The sequence below is a fragment of the Borostomias antarcticus genome (assembly GCF_949987555.1).
Source record: "Borostomias antarcticus genome assembly, chromosome: 1".
NCBI lineage: Eukaryota > Metazoa > Chordata > Actinopteri > Stomiiformes > Stomiidae > Borostomias > Borostomias antarcticus.
In genome coordinates, this window is record NC_140234.1 from 29,521,696 (window position 1) to 29,545,495 (window position 23,800).

Below are 23,800 nucleotides of genomic sequence, written 5' to 3' on the forward strand. Positions count from 1 at the left end.
ATACTACCTTGTCATAAAATTGCGCCTTGAAATATGACTCGCACGTGCAACGCAATTTCTGCTGCACACAGGATTGTGGGTCAGAAATTCAGAATAGCCAGAAAGGTCTGCTGGCTTGTATACTGCAAAATACGACCGGATGTACGTAGTAGTATGTATGTAGTAGGACATCCTGGTATTTTTGCCATACTGCATGTGGCATACTATGAATTGGGAACTACATCCCTTTTTGGCACAATATATAGGCTAGTATGGAAGTATGCGATTAGCCCAGGTCTCAGCAGCACCAGAGAAGGAGAAAAAGAGAGCAGAAGGCGTGTTAGCTTGTCTCTGAAGGACAAACCAAAAAAACACTGACTGACTGACTGTCTGTCTCTATCTTACTTTAAGTGCATAAGCGTATAGTGACTGTGGCTTCCCAGAATGTGAACTCACTGAGTGGGGCAGTCTAAATGTCATCTGTGTAGCCTCCCTAAGAACATATCGATTGGATTGAAGGCCCCTCAGGCAATCGATGCCTGTCATCACTCCATCTCTGCACCCCCCCCCCCCCCCCCCTCCCCCTCCTCCTCCTCTTCTCTTTGTCTGTTTGGCCCTCAGGCCTTTCTGTCCTTGTGTCTCTTGGTTCTCATTTTAACACAGTTTTATAGATTTTTGGGAATGTGTATAAGGAATGTGGACCAGGAGAAAAGTTATTAAAATGCACATCAAAGTGTTGGCATTGCAAGTTAAGTGCCTGTGGCCTCCCGTGTGTCAATCATCCATCATAACGATATTGAAAGTAGGTTTCGTTGCTATGGGGATGAAGTGCAGTTCCCCGGATGTAGCGTTTCCAGTCTGAACAATATGGCGACGGGAAAGTGCTACTTCGGCTAACGTTTACTCAGTTTGGGGGCAACGCAGGCTAACAAAGTTAGCCCATTTCTTTACAACTGAAAGAGGAGAGTTTAAATCCGCACACTGGTGGGACTAAAGCGGTTTACGACGGATATTTCAGGTAACAAATCCATCAATTAATCTGTATTTCATTCAACCACGTTAGTCTCAGCCACGCTAACGTTAGTCTAATACTACTCGCCACTCAAAACTCGTTGAATGTAGGATACGTTGGATACGGTGTTTAGCTGGTTCAACAGCCTGCCAAGTCTGGCTGCTGGTTAGCTCGCTAGCTAGCTTATAGCAAATAGTTTGGGTTTAGAGTGATTCAGCTTTTCTACAATTAGAGTATAATAAGAGTCGCTTGTTAACGTTACCTATCAGAAAATACAATAGCAAAAACTAAAAGGAATAACGTTATTCATGGTTTAGATTGTGTTAGCTCACTTGCTGTGATTACTGTTAATCACTCCTAGCCGGCAAGCTAACACGGTAGGTAGCTCCCTAGCTAGCTAATAACACTCTAATAAGCTCCCACTGGTCCTTTTACAGTCAAATCCAGTCTCAACAAGCAAGCGAGCAAGCCAGCTAATATTTGCCTGGCCTGGCTGTTAATAGTGAAGTCTGACAGACTGGTGGCATCACGGATGAAATATTGATTTGGGTTTCTGAGTATGAATAAGATATTTTTTGTGACAGTGCGTGTGTTGACTGTGGAAAAAGGAAATGTAAAATACGATGATATAATTAATTTCTGACGCGTAACTAGCTATCATGTGTCCCAGGATGTAAAGTAAGTTAGCTAACGTTAAGTCAATAATTAGTATGTTATAACAGGGTTCAGCTTGGATCCCTAACAATTTAAATACCGGTACAGTATATTTGAAATCGTAATGATTGTAGGAGAGGTTTAATGCTAGGTGTAAAACGGCAAGCCAGACTCTGTTGACGCTTGCTGCTGATTCGTTTCTAACCTGTAGATTCTAGCTTTGAACAGAGCTTTGTACATTCGTCACTGTGTGTTTTTGTGAGTGCATCCTGCATAAAGCAGCACATCTTTGAATCTGCTCTCTACCATACGACCTTTACACACCACCTTACCTACCCCCACCCACCCATCTCTCTCTCTCTCGCTCGCTTTCTCTCTCCCTCTCTCTTCTCCCATCTCACTCTTTCCGTTGCCCCCTGTCGTGCTTCCCCTTCTCCTCTCCTCCCTCTCTCTCTTCCTCCTGCTAACATTATCCTCCTCTCTCTCTCTTCCATTCTTCCCCTCTCCTCCTCTCCTCCCTCTTTCTCTTCCTCCATCTCACATTATCCTCCTCTCTCTCTCCCATTCTTCCCCCCTCCTTCTCCTCTCCTCCCTCTCTCTCTTCTGTGATCTCACACCCTGCCCCCTCTCTCTCTCCCATTCTCCCCCTCTCCTCCTCCCTCTCTCCCCCTGACTCATGGGGCAGCTGATAGATGTCTAGTGCGGGTGTTACGGGGTGCAGTCAGCAGGGTTGTACGATCAGTGCCCGGCACTCCACACATTCCTGGCATGCCTTAGACCCACTGAGGGGTCACACACACACACACACACACACACAATCAACATCACTATACCACACTATACAGTACAGTTTAGTTTTCACACTGTCTGTGTTTACCTAGATTGCAGCTGGCTGTCATTTGTTTTCAGACAAGGCTGATGTCTCATTCAGTGGGAGGCCATGACGGCATAGCTTGGTGAATCCCTGGTCATTTGTGTCTTGTCTCACAAAGGCATATCTGTCCAGGTCAGCCCGCCAGGCCTCTCCATGCTGGACAGTGAGTGCACACAGTAACAGTGCGGGGAATTGTTTCCCTGCTTGTTTGCCATGTGTAATCACCTCAATCACAGTGCCGCAATCAAGCCAGGACCTGCATTCCCAGGCCCTGCGATCTATGATATGTCTTCTCTGTTTCTGAGGCGATCTATGCATGCGCAGTATTGAAGTCCAAGACAAATTTATCTAAGAGGACAATAAAGTATATCGTATCATATATATATACGGGGGTGAAAATTAACTTTTTGACTCACGGTGAGTCACCTGCCAAGGGGACTGTAGATTAAAAAAATCTACCAGCCAAGTATATATATTTTTTCAGATAGCCTTCCAAAATCTAGTCGCCAATTGGAAATTTTACCTGCATTTGGCCGGTGGCAGGTGTTAATTGTACACACAAGTCTTATATATATATATATAAGACTTGTGTGTACACAGAGAGAGAGAGATGCACTGCCCTGGCCACAGTTGACCTCTGCTGTGGAGTTTGGACCCAGTCCATTACAGAGAGTTGTTCTCTTTCTCTCCCACGTTGTGCTCTGGGTCACTCTCTGCTATCATAGATCTGATAGGCCAGGTGTAGGTAGAACATAGGGCATCTGTGACAGGGAAGAAAAGAGAGAATACCACAACCTTTCTGGAATGAAGTGCGTCCCTCAAACTGTTGTTGTGCAGGGAGAGGGAGAGTTGTTGAATTGCGAACGAGAATACGCAAGAGAAAAGTGCTGTTGTTTTGCTTACATAATGCAGCAGCAGAATATTCGCAGTGAACGATGCACTGCTTTTTGTTTCAAAGCCAGTGAATAGGACCTACCGCAGCCACAGAATGTGCTGAACCGGACAGATCACCTACTTTTCGTTTTTGGCTGCTGGTACTGATACTCATATAGCTATCGGATATAGTCAAAACAAGGCCCTATTTGCCTTTGTGCTTTGTCATACCTCCCTTTTCTATTGAATCCTATTACATTCAAATAACTTTATTGTTCCCGTGACAGACATTTTGAGGCAGCGTTTACACACATGGTTTTAAAAGCTAGTTGTGTGACTCATGTTTGACAGTCTGACTTCATGGCTATTGTGGAGCAGTAAAGTATGATAATAACAGGAGGCCTAAATACCAACATCACATCACCATCGCTATCACAGCTGTCACTGTATGATGATGGTAATGTAGGTTTAACTAGCTACGTGATTCTTGCATCCTGGTTGGGCCCCCAAACGGAGGCCCCGTCTTTGATGTAGAACCAGAGACCAGGAGGTCGGTGAGCGAAGCCTGAGTGGGTAGAATGTTTTGTGCAGTGGCTGGCCAGTAGAATGTTTTCCCTCGGTGTTCTGTTCTGTGGTTCTGAGCAAGTCCTTTGATGTGTGCGGACCTGCAGTGTGGAGGGGGGCTGCTCTCGGCTGGGCAGGCCCGACTCCCACTAAGGAGGGCAGTTCACTCCTGCTCTCCATATTTTCTCACATTGACTCTATTAGACAGGAGGAGAGCTGAGATGGACAGACATATGGATACCAGCTAGGTTCTCTCTCACATGTCCTGTAAGGTTTCCGTACTCTCTGGAGAAGGGGAGCTACAGTGGATGATGTTAGATGTCTGCTTGTGGGAAAGAGAGTTCTGAGTTGTGTTGCTGTTTCAAGCTTGGATTGTGTCAGCAGCCCGGTGTTACATCACACCAGTACCACATCACTGACTGGTGGAGGTCCCACCCAGTTCCCATATGACCCCTCTCTCTCTCTCACTCACACACACACATACTCTCTCTCTCTCTCTCTCTCTCTCTCTCTCTCTCTCTCTCTCTCTGAACTATCTGTCTCTCTCGCTCGTTTTACACGGTCTGCCATGATCTATGTGTTTTGTCTCCATTCCTGCACATGTTATTCTGGTGATGGTAACATGGAGGAGACTTTGCTGGGGAGGTGAGTGGCTGAGACTGCTGTATAACAGAGTGCAGCGTGGGGCTAGGCTCTGGTGTTTGTTATCAAAGCACTCTCCGAGGGCGCTCTGCTGTATCTCACTTAACTGTGAGAGAGCTGAGCACTCACTCCCTTCTCCTTTATCGTTGACCTTTCCACATTCCACGGCTCGGCCTGGAAGTCTGCCTCGATTGGCCACCGTGGCAGAGGCTTTGTTCGAACCTGGCCTCTGGATTGGCTGGCATGTGCGTGTGTCTATGAAATGTCAAGCGGTCGGGTCTGTTGGCTCACCGTCACACTGCCCTCGTGGGAAAGATAGCGCCCTTCTCTTTATCAGGCTGTTTACATCCAGGGTTCCAGACCACCCATTTCCACTGGTGGTGGGCACTGGTGGTAACCTTTTCAGCTCGTGGCAGCAGCACAAGGGCTGGTTTGGTGGCACTAACCAGTTTGCCATGGTGCCCCCTCTCCTGCAGCACAGGTAGCTACCCAGAGAGCCAAATGAGCGGTTTTCATACCGAAGCTATTACAGGTTTGTGTACTGTAGGTTTGCTGCTTATAAGCAGATAAGGTGCTACAGTTATTCTGAATTAAACATTGCCTGACACACAGCTAGACCACTTATAGCCCTTTTCCACCAAGAAGGAACCGGTTCGGTGCCGGTTCGCGAACCTAATTTTGAACGGTTCCAAAAATAAATGAGTTTGGGAACCCAAAAGTTGGTTCCAAACCGGCACCAAAAAATAGTAGGTTTTTCATCACGAACCGTGATGATATAATGACGTACAACGGTTCCGCTCAAAACTAGTCGAAACGCGGTCCCGTTCCCTAGATAGAACCAAGGTTCCAATAATTCTGAACCGAACCGGTTCACGAACCACTTTGGTGGAAAAGGGCTATTAGAGCACATTCCTTAATAGCAGTTGCTTCGTTCAGGGCTCAACATTAAGGTATATTTGACACTGCCCAACATTACATTTTCAGAATCATTAAGCCGACAAATGAATGTATGCATGAGATTTCTTAAAACGGCTTGTTAAGTATCAACACCTGCAGCCACTTTTCACTCGCCCTGCTCCACCCTGTTTTCTTGAGTAATATTGTGACGACGCGATACACTAAGCTTGCTTTTGTGTAGTTTGACCACAAGTGTGCAGTGTATAAGTGGTGTGCAATTATGCTCTGAACAGAGACATCTGTACACATACTGAACTTGCGTGTTTGCCTGTGCATACAGCGTGCGGCATTGCCTATAAATATCATCATCATCATCTGTCATTTGTTCTGTAATAAAATGTCCAAGATATTTTACCTTTTTCACAGACCCCAAGATTATTATCAGATAATTTTATATGACTTTTGTCTAACACTCTCTTGCTGGCTTTATACTTAATGTTATGTTCCACACCGTATGCAGTACTTAGTAAGTAGCTTCTGAAGACCAGCGCTAGATGGACTAACGACCACAAGATCATCTGCATTGCTGCATAATATGGTTCACTACTAATCATGCACCCAGTATTCTGGTAGTTTCAGATTCTTCTTCTTTTTGTTTTCTTAACGACCGTGATTGTTTCAGCACTTTGAGATTGTCTGACAATGAAAAGTGCTTTATAAATAAAATCTACCAATTATTTTGATTGAGTAAGGGCTCGGTCATCTTTTACTTTCTCTCTCTCTTTTTCCATCTCCCGCTCTGTCACTCCCTTTGTTATTGTTTGCCGGTTTTCATGCTCTGACAAGTCAGTTCATATTAACAGACACACATGGCATTTCGCATGCCTTTACCAAAGGTGAACTTTGTCTCCATAGCCCCTGTGTTAGGAGCAGCGCTGCTGAGGTTAACGCCACCGTTACAACCTGTTGAGGTCTTGGTATGTAATGTGATATTATACATGACTCACTCGCAAGCATAATTGTTAGGCTAACTAGTGATCATAGTATTTCTGTGGTGTTTGCTCTTATCCGTGGAGACCAGTACTAGACAGTACAGTAACAGTAGTATCTCTCCACACCGCTCAGGGGCGAAACGGCCGTCTCGCTTTTTTAGACTGATTTCCCGGTGACGTCATGATACTGGGCCGCATTGAAACCAGAGGAATGCGACACACAACACACACACACACACACACTTTATCTTGCAAGGTTTGCAGCGCTATTTCATTGGAGGGGGGGATATTATCCATTAACAGCTGTTTCGTGAATTCGCAAAAGGAAATACGGATCGTCCTGTGACAACGGCTACTTGATTGATTTGAAACCTCGCGGAAGTAACTTTTGTTTCATCTGACTTCGGAGTTGCTCCGCTCGCAGCGGGAGCGAGGCTGGTTGAATCTCTTTCCTCATCGTTGGTTATGGCGCTGATCGGGATGATATCAGGTGGATTGTTATATGATTGGGGAGACGTTTAGGTAAGTTGATAGAAAAGTTGTAGATGTTGTTGTTGTTGTTGTTGATAACCGATGCTCGTTGTACATCAGCGACCTTCGCGCTGGCGCGTTACCTTTGTTATTCGACCGTGAGAAAAGTTGAGCTTGATCTTTCTTCGTCCCAGGGAGAATACACCTCAACCCTCGTTCTGTGTTCCGAATTCCCTCCAGATTTAGCTGTCATTCAATCTCTTACCGTTTGCGGTTGAAGCAAAGTTATGGATGGCGTGGACAGAGCCTGATAAATGTGACTAGGAATATATCTCTTTCAGGTTCGTTTCACATGCAGGAGCTGGCTAGCTAGTCTCACCCCCTCGGAGTGCTAGCCTTGCCTGGAGGCTGTGATATCGGAGGTATGACATCTGGTATCTATTCCCTTCTCCCTTCTGACGTTGGCTACATAAACCTGTTCATATCGGAGGCTTTGCAGCCAGCTGGGCAAGGTTTCCAACACCAACACCCCACCTCTCCCCAGACCTCACTTCTCCTCCTTCAAAGCCCAAAGAAAGACCACACACTCTGCTTTTGCCATTCTCCCGTATGTCGACAATAGAAGTCTGTTGTACCCCGGTTGTTTGTATAGGCCTGAACACAACACCTAACAGTTCTTTACCCAGGGAAAAAAGTCTGAAATGGGCCTTTAGCAGTGGCGTGCGTGTCTCGTAGTGGGACGAGACACGCACGCCACAGTGGGGTCCTCCTTCCCCTAGTTTGGGGGGGGGGATAAAACCTTGTAATGTACTTTTAACAGTCTTGTATGTTTGTGTCGCCTCCTCCAGCTCTGATGCTTCTTGGCTGTCGCCATGTTCACCAAGAAGAAGAAATCGCGCCTCCAGATCTCGGCGCCCTCCAACTTCGAGCACCGCGTGCACACCGACTTCGACGAGCAGGAGCAGAAGTTTGTGGGATTGCCGCGGCAATGGCAGTCGCTCATCGAGGACACGGCGAAGAGGCCCAAGCCCTTCATCGACGTCACCGTCATCACCACCGTGGAGCCACGCAAGGTCAGGGGTCACACACACACACCAGGGTCAGGGATGGGAGATCTTGTGGATCAGACCAGAGGTTTCTCGGTCAAAGACCCCCTATTAGGGATGTGCGCAGCGACTATTTTCACTGATGACTAGAGGGTGGTTTTGTGACCGACTATACGACTAGTCTAGCAGAGATTCCCAACCACGCTGCTGACTAAACGACTAGTCTAAAACAGAGATTCCCAACCACGCTGCTGACTAAACGACTAGTCTAAAACAGAGATTCCCAACCACGCTGCTGACTAAACGACTAGTCTAAAACAGATTCACAACCACTCAGCTGACTAAACGACTAGTCTAAAACAGAGATTCACAACCACTCAGCTGACTATTTGACTAGTCTAAAACAGAGATTCACAACCACTCAGCGGCAGCCAATTTCCATTCGTTGTGCAGGGTTACTCACTTCGCTCTCCCCAAAACAGTTCTCCAGCCCGTCTTTACAGGCTATTACTTGGCAAAGATCTACATGTGATTTGTTTTGTTTAATTGAAGAAGAGTAGGCTATCCAGTAGTCTGTAATATTTCATTAGGCTAAAATTAGAACATTGATATTAGCCTATCAAAGGTAATATCTACTATAAACAAACCTTTTTAATAGAATTAAGCAGAGCACAATGGAATGGCTGTTTCATGAATGGATATTTGTTTGAGAAATAACCCAAGAAAAGCACAATGTGACAAACTTAAATAGCCTACTTAATATGGACATATAGCCTATTTGTGTCTCTAAACAGCCTATTCATTTCAAATCGGAACATGGCCATAAAACAAGGCTGCATGCTCTCCTATAGCCTATTCTGCCTGCTAAGGTGCATGAAGAAATCATATTCGTCTGGCCTCAAAGATGATCGAAGTCAGCTCACAACTTTCCCAACTGTTAAGGAGACACATTTTTCTTTGCAACCAACTCCATGTGTACTTGTTTTCTTCAATAGTGTAGCGAGTTGGCTTACACACGTTTCCCAAAAGAGAAAGGAAAGTTTGCGCACGGCATAGCCTACATGAGCGGGACCAGAAGGATAAACGCTTCGTCTGTTATATCCAAGAAAACATGCAAACAAATAGACTATGTATGAAGAATAGACAGGTCTATATTTAGTTTGAATGATGAGAGCATGTGAGTGGAGTTGAGCGCAAAAAATATTTTATTTCGCCCTATCGCTCTGCTTCTCCCTCCCCTTAAAGAGAGCTTAAAAGAGCTTTCCCTTCAATTTCTGAAGTGTAGGCTACAGGCATTTTAATATGGTCCCTTCACAACAAGACACACAATACACCTCTCACACACACTGAGGACATTTACTATGCATTTAATTCAAATAGTAGGCTTATGCCATAGAAAACATAGGCCTACTATAGAGCTAAACTAGGTCCAGACATTTGAATCCACCCACTCCACCAAAGTTGACCCATTCTTGATCTCGACGGAGTGAACGAGTTGACGTTCTGTGTGGTATCAGGGTATATTAGCGGCACCGGAGCAGAATTGGAGCTGGAGAGGAAGTCAGAGATCGCTCTGACTTTTTGAAAACACGCTTCACTGAAAGCTTAATTTATCATCCGGTATCTAGGTCAGGGGAGCTGTTGTTTGCCACTAAAGTGTGCTCACATTAACATGTGCAAATATAGCCGTCAGTTTGTGAAAGACGGCAACAATGGGAACATGCATATGACTAAACTACTAAAAAATAAAAAATATTATATTTAGTTTAGCCGACTAGTATTTCCTAAAGGACTGGCAGAAGCCAGTGTAGTCGAATAAACAACTATCTGCGCGCATCCCTACCCCCTATAGCTATAGAGTTTAAAACTCTGGTACTAGCCTACAGGCAGGGCTGAAAATCAACACCTGCCACCGGCCAAATTCAGGTAAAATTTCCAATTGGCGACTAGATTTCGGAAGGCTATCTTAAAAAAAAAAAAAAAAACTTGGCCGGTAGATTTTTTCATCTACAGTCCCCTTGGCAGGTGACTCACCGTGAGCCAAAAAGTTCACTCCTGCCTACAGGGCAATGATAGGAATAGCTCCCTCCCACCTCCAGGCCATGGTCAAACCCTACACCCCCTCCCGACCGCTACACTCTGCTACCTCGGGGTGACTGGTTGTCCCGTCACTCCGAGGCCCCTGCGGTCGATCAACACGGTCATGTCTCTTCTCAGTCCTGGCCCCGCAGTGGTGGAATGAACTGGCCACTGACGTCAGGACAGCAGAGTCACTGCCCATCTTTCGCTACAGGCTCAAAACTCACTTCTTCAAGGAGTTCTAGTACGATCCTCCTTCTTAAGCACCTATTGTATTATATTTTGCTTCTCTTGCTCCTTGACTTCAGCACTAGATTATTCTCTTAGTCACTTGTTTAGAAAAGAGATGCACTCCTGAGTTCTGGCAAGTAGTACAGTAGCACACTGACTACCTATTGTACGTTCAATACAATTTTGTGAGTCGCTATGGATAAAAGTGTGTGCTAAATGACCGTAATGTAATAGCCAATCTACAGATGTTGAAACTGCTGAACTGTAATTTGTAACACATGGTCAGGATAGGTTTGCGGGTTATAAGGGGAATGGGATTAGGTTGGTCAAGGAGAGAGGAGAGGTAAGTCCTAAATAGATAAGGGAGATCTTTGTTGTCAAATGGAGAAGCTGTGGTCATCACGGGGAGTGATGGCGTCCAGGACTACAGTTTACCAGGTTACAGTCTGGCTGCACAGAACCTAAACAGTAAACACGGTTGTCTTTGTTTCCTCAAAATAATAAGTTCCTAAAAGTAAATGCCTTGAATGATGCTAATTGTGTAGCCTGTCTGGAGAGGGATGTCCAGGCCTGCCCCCTCTCTGCCTTGAGGCAGGCGCTGAGAACATCCTCCTGGTATTGTGCGTTTGAGATTTCAGGCTAGTAAGCTTCTGACCTCTCTGTCAGTGTGTGTGTGTCTTTGTGTGTGCGTGTCTGTGTGCATGTGTGTGTGCATGCGTGCGTGTATTCGTTTGCGTGTCTGTCCGTGTGTCCGTCCGTGTGTGTGTCCGTCCGTGTGTGTGTGTCTGTCCGTGTCCATGTGTGTGTGTGCGTGCTGCGTCCAGACCCGTGACTGACCGCGGGTCTCCGACTCCCGTCTCCCCCGCAGACCATCGTGCGCGGCAGCAAGATCGGGGCGGACGGCTCCCTCAGCTGGCTGCTGGACGAGTTCGACACCATGTCCGTGACCCGCTCCAACTCCCTGAGGCGTGGCAGCCCCCCCGTCCAGCCCCGCAGGGACTCCGGCTCTTCGGTGGGGGGGGGCGGCGGCGGCGGGGGGGCGGGCCACGAGAACGGGGATCCCCCCCACCACCACCCGCACCCAGGGCGCCACGGTGACAGGTAGGACGACAGAACCAAAGACCCATTGTGTTAAGGCGTGTTCGCCGAGGGGCCTCGTTTGACGGAGGCGTGGGAGGGATTCCTGTGTGCGGTCGGAGAGGAGCGAGCCAGGGTGCTGGGAGGGGGGGGGAGAGTTGGACGGGGGCCAGGGGGTTTCTTTTCTCTGGGCCAGGTGTTTTACATTAGCCGTAATAAGGAAGTCTCTTTTTCGACTATTGTGATTCTGTCCGGCTATCTCTGAGCTCTCTCTCTCTCTCCGTCTGCGCGTGCCCTCCAGGGAGCGTCCCAGGCCCGACCAGCAGGTGGGGGGGGTCCCGGCGGACCCCCGGCATCCGCAGAGGGCCGCCCGCCCCCCGAGAGAGGAGGGGCGGCCCCAGCAGCAGCCCCGCGGCCAGGAGCCCGGCCGTCACCGGGGACCCCCGCCGCCCCCTCCGCACAGAGACAGGGGCCCCCCCAGGGAGGCCCCCCAGGACCCCGTGGTGCGCCGGGAGGCGGCCGGCGAGCGCAGGCCCAAGTCCAGCTACGCGGCCCGGGGTGAAGGCAGCCCGCAGTCGCCCCGGGACAAGAGGCCCCTCTCCGGGCCCAACATCAGGACGCCCAACCTGCCGGTGACGGAGGGGATGGTGAAGCCCGCCCAGCAGGCCGGACGGCCCTTCAACACTTACCCTCGCACCGACAGCGAGGGGGGAAGGAGCCCCACCAGCCAGGTACAGAAAGGGCTGGGAGAAAGACAGACAGACAGACAGACAGACGGACAGACGGACAGACGGACAGACGGACAGACGGACAGACGGACAGACGGACAGACGGACAGACGGACAGACAGACAGACTGCCTTCTGACAGACAGACAGGAAGGCAGACAAACAGACAGACGGTCAGACAGACAGACAGACACAGTTGGTCTACCAATTCAGCTCCCCATTTTCTGCTGCGACAGTTGCCCACATCAGACCCCTGTACAGCCGCGTGGGCGCATAACAGAGTCGGTATTGACGTCTCTTATCATCTCCCCGCCAGGATCTGAAGCCCGGCCGACCACACGAAGCCCCTCCCCACAACGGCCCCGTCCGAGGCGGCGCCGGCGGCAAGGGAGGCTCCGCCCCCCACCACCCCCACCACACCTCCCACCCTGCGCTGGGACCCGAGCCCCCCCACGTCCCCGCACCCAGGGCACCCGGCCCGGCCCCGACCCCCGGCGCCCCCCAGCAGGCCCGCTCCCCACAGAGGGAGCCCCAGAGGGTGTCCCACGAGCAGTTCCGTGCCGCCCTGCAGATGGTGGTGGACCCGGGCGACCCCAGGACCTACCTGGACCACTACATCAAAATCGGGGAGGGTTCCACCGGCATCGTGTGCATCGCCACCGTCAAGAGCACCGGCAAGCTGGTGGCCGTCAAGAAGATGGACCTGCGCAAGCAGCAGCGCCGGGAGCTGCTCTTCAACGAGGTACGAGGACGCCGCTAGAAGCTAGGAAATCACTCCCGTTTCTATTGCATTTACCCCCCTCTGTCGCCGTGGTTACACTGACCCCCCGCCCCCCCCCCCCCCTTGCAGGTTGTGATCATGCGGGACTATCACCATGACAACGTGGTGGAGATGTACAACAGCTACCTGGTCGGGGACGAGCTCTGGGTCGTCATGGAGTTCCTAGAGGGAGGGGCTCTGACTGACATTGTCACACACACCAGGTTAGTTTTGTCTGTGAGATGTTTCTGTGTGTGTGAAGACGGACACGGATGATTCTGGTTCAATATCCAACATATTTCGTTCTCTGCTTTATCAAATTATCTTCTGACTTTGTCCTATCATGTTATGTTCTGGCAGGCTGTGTGGTTTTTCCACAAGAAAACAATGACTTCGCTGTTCTTGGTGTGGTCAAATGTATATATCCATGCCAAACTATGTCAGTGCCACTAGATGGCAGTGTTGCCTCCCTCCTTATGCCATCCCTTTTCCTCCTGTTCAGTTCTATCACTCTCTGCTGTTGGTGCTAATGACGTGTGTGTGTGTGTGTGTGTGTGTGTGTGTGTGTGTGTGTGTGTGTGTGTGTGTGTGTGTGTGTGTGTGTGTGTGTGTGTGTGTGTGTGTGTGTGTGTGTGTGTGTGTGTGTGTGTGTGTGTGTGTGTGTGTGTGTGTGTGTGTGTGTGTGTGTGTGTGTGTGTGTGTGTGTGTGTGTGTGTGTGTGTGTGTGTGTGTGTGTGTGTGTTCGTTCTCCTAGGATGAACGAGGAGCAGATTGCCACCGTGTGTCTGTCGGTGCTGAAGGCCCTGTCAGTGCTCCACACCCAGGGAGTCATCCACAGAGACATCAAGAGCGACTCCATCCTGCTCACACACGACGGCAGAGTACGTCACAGCTCGACACAAATCTGCTCACTACTATTAGGGTTACACTGCACCTACCTGCGTTAGCTAACAGGGGCTAGCTCCAACACTACACCAACCAACATGCGTTAGTTATCAGGAGCTAGCTCCAACACAACACCAACCTGCTTTAGTTAGCAAGAGCTAGCCCCAACACAACATCAACCAGCCTCCTTTAGCTAGCAGGAGCTAGACCCAACCCCACAACAACCTGCTTTAGTTAGCAGGAGCTACAACCTACACCACACCAACCTGCTTTAGCTAGCAAGAGCTGACTTCTAACCACACACACAGTTTAACAGCTGTTTTAGCTAGCACTGGCTAACTTTTCCCTCTACAGTGAGTTTGCTTTATCTAACAATCACAATTTTTACATATTCAAAAGAAACTGTTATAATGAAAGTGGGTGGAGGAACCTGGCCTGTGTGAAAGTCATGCTCCTTTTGCTCTTCAAGAGATTGCACAACAGATGTTCAAGATGTTGTCAACCTCAGGTTTCCTGGTGATGCTAGTGGCTTCAAGCCAGTGACCATCATAGTGGTGACGAGGGTTACTGAGAATCTTGTCACTTCTGAGTTTCTTGGTGTTTATTTTTAGGGCTGGAGATAAACTGGGCGTGACTGAGCTAGACTATAGTTTGGAGCAGGAAAAAGCCAATAGACGATAAATCGGCCGATAGCAAAAATAGCACAAAAAAGGGGGGGCTATTTGTGCCACTGTCAAAGTTTTTTAAATACTTAAATAAATAAATCAAATAAATGAATCATCAAGCTCAACGTAGGATAAAATGCAGAGTAATGAAAACTCAGAGGGATCAAGTCCCTTTTCTTTATTTTTGTCTTCAAGTTAAATGAAGTAGCCTACTCCTTTCCATCAGTTGAGGGGTGGCTGTGGTCCAGATCCTTGTCAATTAATTCAATATAGGCTTTTTTTTAAATAGATAAAAAGTATATTAAAAATGTAACGGAACATCCTTAAGTGTGATTTGGTGGATCAGGCCTACATCGATTGAATATGGTCTATTGACAATGGGTGGAGGCTGCGCAGCCATAGGCCACTGTCAGAGCCCAGTTCAGCCGATAACAAGGTTTTAAAAATGTCCCATCAGCGCCGATTAATCGGCAAAACCGATTAATCCGTCAACCTCTAGTATGGACTGGATTGAGCCTACCAAGTAAGGCATGGCTGAGCTGGATCGGGCTGACTGGTATAGATGTATGGAGTCAAAATGAGGCCAGAAAGCATTGTAAACGTAAGTGAAGTATTGTAAACGTAAGTGAGGTATTGTAAACAAAAAAATATGAATTGTAAATGTAAGTGAAGTATTGTAAACGTAAGTGAAGTATTGTAAACAAAAAATATATAAATAATCACTTAATTATTAAAAAATAAAATAAAAATTGCATTTACGATACTTTTTTGCGTTTACAAAACCTTTTCTGCGTTTACAACACTTTTCTGCCTTTACAATACTTTTTCTGCGTTTACAAAACTTTCTTGCGCTGCAAAACATTCTGGCCTCTCTTTGACGTGGGGGCGGGGTTAGATGAGTGGCGTGTCCAGAGAGGAAGAGGCGGGGTTTCGGGATGCCCACCGCCATATATAAATCAAAACCATAGAAGAAGTCCAAAAAACGTTGAGCAGCGCTCATATGGCGGTGGGCATCCCGAAACTCCGCCTCTTCCTCTCTGGACACGCCACTCATCTAGCCCCACCCCCACGTCAAAGAGAGGCCAGAATGTTTTGCAGCGCAAGAAATGTTTTGTAAACGCAGAAAAAGTATTGTAAAGGCAGAAAAGTTTTGTAAATGCAGAAAAGGTTTTGTAAACGCAAAAAAGTATTGTAAATGCAATTTTTATTTTATTTTTTAATAATTAAGTAATAATTTATATATTTTTTGTTTACAATACTTCACTTACGTTTACAATACTTCACTTACGTTTACAATACTTCACTTACGTTTACAATTCATATGTTTTTGTTTACAATACTTCACTTACGTTTACAATGCTTTCTGGCCTCATTTTGACTCCATATAGATGGACTGGATTCAGATGATTGGAGATGGGCTGAGTAAGGCTGGGCTGGGCCATGATGCAGCTAGTGACTGTCACAGCGGTTAGGCTGAGTGAGAAGATGAGGGGTTTGGCTGGACTGGGCTGGGCCTGTAGTAAACTACAGAGGGGAAGTAGGCCTATAGTCAGTCAACCCTCAGATGTTTCTCCTAAGGGAGGGTGTGTGTGTGTGTGTGGCGGGGGGGGTGTGTGTGTGTGTAGAGAAAGGAACTGGGTTTGTGTATGAACGTGCCTGTGGGTGTGTATGCTGGTATGTTTAATTTCCCCTTACTGCTGTAGGCCATGTTCTCATGCCCAGGTTTGTGTAGAGGCACTAGCTGACCTCGGCCCACTAGAACAGCGGTGAAAACCGACGCTACCAATCAGAGCCACTGCCTACATTTCCAATAGGGTGAAGGACCCACCTTACTGAAAATGATGTCCTCCTCCTATCTTCGTCCCTAGTGAAACAAATTGGAGTGGAGAATCAAAACAAAACATTGCCATTTCCCCCCCAATCCCTCAAATTCTTTCCACCCACTTTTTGCAGGTTTTTTCAGTCTCCCATTGTTTCCACCCACTTTTAGCAACAAAATCTGGACGAATGTCCTCAGTCTCTAGTTGAGTGCAGTGTTTAGAGACTGACCTGTGAGTCTGTAGTCAGAGTGGAGAGGCAGCCCTTTACCTCAGCGAGTACCATGGCAGCCATGTTAGGGGTAGTAGACGCCAGCGCACTGGCAGGTTTTCGTGCTCTGTGCGTTTCACTTCCTTGTCTGATATGGGGCAGCCCCTTGACGATCATGCAAAAGATGAAAACAAAACAGCTGCATGACCTTAATATGCTAAGTAGGGCTACACAATTAATTGTGAATTAATCGAATTCGCAATAATGACCTCCGCAATTAACTAATCGCAAAAGGCCGCAATTAATGTGATTAATAATTTTGCTTTGAATTGAGTGTGCTAGGACTACACGGACGAATCACAGGCTCTTATGCTGTCTGACCAATCACATAAGTTCCCGCTGAGTGTGAATTTCACTGAGAAGACAGATAGCAGTAGGTCAAGACAAGTGTCACAAGAGTACCCGCAGCCGTGAGTAGTGAAAAAATGAGCGAAAACAAGGTCAGTTAGTTAGTAGCAAGAAAGGGATCAACGTCCGTGATTTGGGAGCATTTTGGTTCTTATATATGAATATTATATATTAAATATTAATCGCAATTACCATTTTGAAGCAAATAATCGCAATTATTATCTTTTGTCATAATCGTGCAGCCCTAATGCTTAGATACGTCGGTGTAGTTGAAGTCCTCACCATGGACAGATCATAAACATGTTATTCCAGATGTTTACTGTTGATGTTTACTGTTGACGTTCTGTTGAGATGGCGTTCACACGCAGGTCAAAACACAGTGTAGTTGACGCACCCCTCCCTCCTCCTCTGTTCTCCCCCAGGTGAAGCTGTCAGATTTCGGCTTCTGTGCCCAGGTGTCGAAGGAGGTTCAGAGGAGAAAGTCTCTGGTGGGTACCCCCTACTGGATGGCCCCGGAGCTCATCTCACGCCTGCCCTACGGACCTGAGGTAAGATCACACGCACGCGCACACACACGCATACACACATGCACATGCACACACCCCTCATTATAGAAACAGACTACTACTGGATGGCCCCAGAGCTCATCTCACGCCTGCCCTACGGACATGATGTAAGACCATACACACACACACACACACATGCACACACCCCTAATTATAGAAACAGACTAATACTGGTTCACACCCGGGAAACTAAACTAGAACAAAAACAACAACTGAAAGATCCTCTCTTGTTTCCACTGCAGTGGTGAGTGAGCAGCACCTCCACCAGTCATGCTGCGTTCCTTTTGTAATCCACCTCTGGATTTGGCGCCCGGGATGACATCATATCCCAGTTGAATCCATTCCAGAAACAAAATGTGCAAAAAAACCTTTCGCCCCATCTTTGTAGTTCTAACCAAGTTAGCCATTGTTATCAATAACAGTTGATAACAATGAACTATGATATTTTGCGTATGCGAACTTACGAACGTACGTAGCGACACTGTCCACTGATAGATGTTGGACAGTACTGGGTGTACGAATAATTTAAAGGACAGGTTCGGAATTTTGCATTATAAGCCATGTTAAAAGGTTATTTACGATCATATACAATGTCCGATATCAACGTTTCATCAAATTGTGCACTCTGGAGATATAGCCCGTCGCAGCTAACACACTCAATGGATCCATAGGGGCATAGACAAAATCCCATCAAGTATAGTATGCTTCCGATCAGGTTTTATTTATCATTTAGCAAAGAACTATTTGTACTCGCAGTACATACGTTTGTAAACTTCCGCTTGAACTTTGGGAGGTCTTGACTGAGTTTGGAGTTTACCATAGAAGAAGAGGAGCTGCTTCCGGGTCACAGGTCTACACAACAACAATAACAACAGGTTGAGAAGCCTAGGGTTGCTTTGCAGCTGGTATTTCATTGATAGTGTTAGGTAGGAAGTGTTTGTTGATCAAAACAAATATGTAACGCGGATGAATCTAAACATCTTTGTTTTTGTTTTTAATACAAATCAACGGACAGAAATTGATCAATGAAACCTAATCAGAAGTAAGCTTTGTGGTGATTTTTTGCCAGAACATCAACGGACACCAGTGACTACTTGGTGAGTTTCCTGTCTCTGAAAGCGAGAGTTTATGGTGTTGTTGAGGGATTTTGTCAATGCACCTATGGATCCATTGAGTGTGTTAGCGCCGACGGGCTATATCTCCAGAGTGCACCGTTTGACGGGACTTTGATACCGGCCGTTGTATATGATCGTAAATAACCTTATAACATAGCTTATAATGCTAAGCACCGAACCTGTCCTTTAATGAGACACAAATAAGGCGCTATTAAACCTTATTACTGACGAAGTCGTCGGGATAGATTTTTCTCATCCCAAGTAAAATGGTGGAATCGCGAGTTCAGGTGACGTATTGATGATTTTGACGTTGAACCTGGGCATCCCAACGTTTCAGATACAGAAGGAACACAGCATCAGGGCAGGTGGGAGGGCTAGCTGATTAGCTGACGTGTTACTGTGGGCAGGGTCCTGTTAGAGGGAGAGACAGAATGCTCTTGAAGACTTGGGCTGCGTTCCAAATCGCATACTATATAGTATGCCAAAAAAAGGATGTAGTATGTCCCAATACATAGTATGCCACATGCAGTATGGCAAAAATACCAGGATGTCCTACTACTATCTGGTCGTATTTTGCAGTATGCAAGCCACCAGACTTTTCTGCCTATTCTGACCCACAATCCATTGCACAGTGAAAATTGCGTCACATGTTCAAGTCGTGACAGCTGTGTACGAATGTCGCTTCATGGACAGCAACAGATGTGGCTAAATTTCAAAGTGCGATGTTATGACAGTGGTATGTCCCAATTGGATGCATACTGTGTGCAGAGTACATACTTTCTAGGGGCAGCTGTAGTACGTACTGGTAGTAAAGTAGTAGAAGTATGCGATTCGGAGCGCAGCGTTGATGTTAGCCCCAACCCCATTAAGATCCTTATCACTCCCCTGATCACTCAGGGTAAACGCTGCAGTAAACTAGTTTGTGAGTGTGCAGGTGTTTTTCTGCCTCTCACCAACATTTTGGTAGCATCTCCCAGGATCAATCATGGATTTACATTCGCCGTTGTTAAATGCAAGTCTTCAAAGCACCAGCTGTATGTGTTGATGTGTCTAAAGGTGCTTCTACCCGCAAAACCGTTCAACCTGTGGGTTTGGCTGGTCGCTGTCTGTCTGGGGCACAAAGCGGGTAAACATTGAGTCACCTGACCTGTCTCTGCCTCTCCTAGGTGGATATCTGGTCTCTGGGGGTGATGGTGATTGAGATGGTGGACGGGGAGCCCCCCTACTTCAATGAGCCCCCCCTCAAAGCTATGAAGATGATCCGCGACAACCTGCCACCCAAACTCAAGAACCTACACAAGGTAGAAAGACGACAATGCTCTCTTTCTTATAATGGTGTCGGCCTCTGGTTGGAATGCATCCTCTGTACATGACATTCTCTCTTCTGACTTTCACTTCGTTCCATCTCTTCTCTTATGCCCTCAATCGCCCCCCCCCCCCTCCCCTCTGTCTCTCTCCTCCCAGGTGTCTCCTCTCCTCAAGGGCTTCCTGGACAGAATGTTGGTGCGAGACCCCGCCCAGAGGGCCACAGCCAATGAGCTGCTGAAGCACCCCTTCCTGAGCAAGGCGGGCCCGCCCTCCTGCATCGTGCCGCTGATGAGGCAGAACAGGATGAGATGAGGGCAGCGGCGCTGGCCTCCAGCCACTAGGGGGCAGTGTCACACGGACCCTTGGCTCCGCAGCTTCCACTGAGGACTCGCTGGACGCAGAGCACACAGGGGCGGCCGGAGGAGGCCCCCGCCTGGCTGCTGTCAGCCTTTTATCTGGTCAAGCATTTTTATAAGACAACTTTGTGGAAAAGAAAACAAACTCGTTCTTGCCCCTCTTTCTGTGTTAAGGGGGGAAACATTGAGACACTACATTAGCGAATGTGAAGTCAAAGCGTTTTTGGTGCCTCAGACCCATGCAAGGAAAGGACTCGAAGCTCACAAGCTCATTGGCTGCCTGATGGGTGGAGCCACACTGTAAGCATCCCTATTGGACAGCCTGAAAACCCAGCTTCCTCCCGACAGGACTTCTAAAACTACAAGTCCCAGAGTCAACACTTCAACTACAGACAGAATGGAACAAACTACTACTGAAAGAGGACACTGCATTTCTATCATAAGATTTGAATCATATTGTTCTTTTATATGGGAACAAACATTAGGCTGCAAACTGTTACAGAGAAACACTAAGCAAAGGTTAACACTGGAGGCGTGTTTTATAGATAATTTCTCCCTTTATTTTTCTGTGTAAGTATGATGAACATAGAGATATATCAGTTTGTTTTGTCGTTTTTAAACTTCCTCTATTTTGTGATTATTCTGTTTTCTGATTACAGTGAAGATGTTTTTGAAGCACTGTCTTGAGATAGAAGCTGCACTCCAATTGGTTCCCACACAGAATGTAGAGTAGATGTGTTTTCGCCTGTGTGGTTTTAGAATATCATGGTGAAGTGACCATTGAGACAGTTTTAGCTGTGTGATTCAGAAGGCTTATTTTTACTCTAGTGATTAGTTATGCGGGTCTGGCCCCGCCCCCCTAATCCTCTTAAACCAACTGCTGCAGACAGGAACTGTTAGTCAGACTATAGTAGCCAGCAGTGTAGGGTCACACACACAGTACCCTAAATCCACCTTCTGAGTAGCTTTCTCATGAACTTTGTCTCTCCCGAGCATCCTTTCTTGTCACTGTGTGTGTGTGTGTGTGCGTGTGCGTGTGCGTGTGCGCGCGCGCGTCTGGGGGACTGTGAATGTAGCCGAGTCACAGATTGACCGGCTGTTTCAAGGGCTTCGTAGGACAAGAAGAGGAATTATTCAAACCGAGGTGCAAATCCACACACCGCTCAAGTGTGAGACAGCTGCTAGAACTATCTTAACCGTACACAATGTAGCAACCACAGGACCTGTAGGGCAGGAAACACTCACAGTACCACACACACACACACACACACACACACACACACTCATATAACCACCCCCCCCCCCACACACACACACACACAATATAGGAGTTCCCATTCCTCTCAGAGCTTACTGTAGACCCTAATCCTGTGTGTGTAGGTTCCTCTAAGCTCTGTCACAGGACAGGGGGGTCTGTGTGAGACAGAGACAGAGACAGACAGGGAGCAGCACACATGCTGAACCTGCACCTGGGGAGCAACCAAAGACAGAGAGGCCTTGGAGCAGCAGCTCCGTCAGACTGATAAGTGATGAGAACCCACCAGACAGACAGGTTAGAGTAGAGAGACACACACTATTGGGAGAATCTACATGTGGTTTTTTGGGACACTAACACAATCATAACCCATAACCTGAATTCTGGAATTCTTCCCAAGAGATGTTAATAACCACTGACGGTTTAGATTTTTTTGAGTGTAATCACCCTTTAACAATGTTGTCCAATGCTAGTCCTTTGATTGGTGGATGGTTCACCACAGTCAATGATTGAGAGCACTATTGTTGAATAAGGATTGTAGTTCAGAACTGTTTCACACTATTACACATTTAAAGGGCACTGTGTAGATTGAAATACTGTTAAGGTCTGTTTTCCGGACCTAGATTAGGCTAAATACTAGATAGTTAATCTATGGAGTTGACAGTAAATTCAGTTGAGGTCAGGACATGGCTTTAATCTGTGTCCGGAAAACTGTCCTGTTAGTGTCCATGTTGTGGTTAATGTTTATAAAGTGACTGGATGGTTTTCTACAAACAGATGTCTGTTGTCCCAGTCCTAAAGTAAAGAATCCATAGTCACACTAGATCCATGTTCATCCAGATTGAAAACGGAGGGAAAAAAGTGGACAAAGAAAGACAATCAAACGGAGGAGGAGAGGTCAAGTCATTCGTGTTTGAACACTATTAACAAATACTTGTAATGTCCCATGATTTTTAACATGTGGTTTATCACTTTGACAAAACTAACTTAACCCATACTTTCATTCAACCCAGGTTTGCATAGTGTATATTTTGCTAAATCACTAAACTAATATGTTTCATAAAATATCGGCACATACTTGGTCATTTTCTTATTTGTTTATTTTTATTTTTTATTTTTAATCAAATGCTGTATAAATATGAAGGCCAAAACATTCAAGACTCACACTCCAGTGGGCTGAACATTCCTGTGGATGAACAAGCACATTCCTTCCATGTTGACTAGCCCAGTGGTCCCCTGTGTGCCCTCGCTGCTTTTATATGAACATTCTTCTGGTGAGGAATACTGTGCTTGTATCCTTTGCCTTTCACAGGGTGATCAACTGCTGGGACCAATAACTGATCAGCTCGTATCCAGCACCTCGGTACACGGAGGGCATAACAGCTGGTCCCTGCAGGCTGATACAGTGTCGCTGTGTAATGTATGCCTTTCATGGTCATCATCATCGTTGTAGCATACACATAGTTATGATGGCTGTACTGGGTTTTTCTCCAGCTGGACTGGGCTGCTTTCCTAGTGGGAGTTCACCACTTGAAGGATCTCCCTTTTCCCCGTCATTAGATCCCTGTGTGTGTGATTGGGGGGGGGGGGCAACTGTTAACCTGGCTACTCCATGGGTCAAGCATAGAATGAAGAGGTTCTGTTACCCAACTGAAAAAAGATTAGTCAGGTCATCCTGTAGCCAGGCAACTGAACTGTAGTTTGCTCTATAGTTGTTTGAGAAGATGTGATCAGTTCCCTCACTCCTCCTGGAGATTGATTTGACATTCCTGTTGTTTCTACCTACACTGATTAGCCATCAAAGGTCTAGAGGTACAGTTAACAGTTAGATTGTTTGTATGTTTTGTGTGCGTTTCCAATGCCTTAACTTTCAGAATGGTGATGTGATCAAAGATCTATCTTGCTTTACAATGACAATTAATGACATTTAGATCCTGGTGTTTTCATAGGTTTACTGATCTACAAGCCTGGTTAGTGAGTGCCTCAGAGTAAAATGCACTGGTGGGTCCCACTTTGAATTAATGATATCTTATGTCAATGTAGGGCTTAGGAAGGCTGTATGAAGTCGTCAGTGTTCATATCAACTCAAAGCAGGTTTGTGTTGAGAGGATGGGGATGCACCAAGGCCCCTGTTCAGCCCTTGGTTTGAAATTATTTTCACTCCATGTAGAAATGGAACACAGCCCGGGAAACATTTCATGTTTTAGATTGAGGTCTGAATTGGCGGCCTTGGCCCTATGTGGAGCTGTGATGATGACTACTGACTGGCCTGCTTGGATACATATTTATGTCTTCATGATTTCCTCCATCTGGTCTCATTGATTTTCATTCCCGTT

At 46.8% G+C, this 23,800-nt stretch overlaps 1 protein-coding gene across 2 annotated transcripts; it reads left to right on the top strand.

Moving 5' to 3' along the window:
- Positions 1–892: 892 nt before the first annotated feature.
- pak4 (p21 protein (Cdc42/Rac)-activated kinase 4) lies at positions 893–22,514 on the top strand. 2 transcript variants are annotated; one of them, XM_084443197.1, is made up of 11 exons: positions 6,889–7,009; positions 7,300–7,380; positions 7,807–8,031; positions 11,183–11,415; positions 11,693–12,122; positions 12,435–12,860; positions 12,969–13,102; positions 13,633–13,759; positions 17,287–17,412; positions 19,712–19,846; positions 20,010–22,514. In XM_084443197.1, the coding sequence occupies exons 3-11, from the start codon at positions 7,831–7,833 to the stop codon at positions 20,163–20,165; spliced, it is 1,968 nt and encodes a 655-aa protein (XP_084299323.1). In that variant the 5' UTR covers positions 6,889–7,009; positions 7,300–7,380; positions 7,807–7,830; the 3' UTR covers positions 20,166–22,514. The 2 variants fall into 2 exon arrangements, with proteins under 2 accessions (XP_084299324.1, XP_084299323.1); XM_084443198.1 differs by lacking the exons at positions 6,889–7,009; positions 7,300–7,380 and adding an exon at positions 893–997.
- The last annotated feature ends 1,286 nt before the right edge of the window (positions 22,515–23,800 follow it).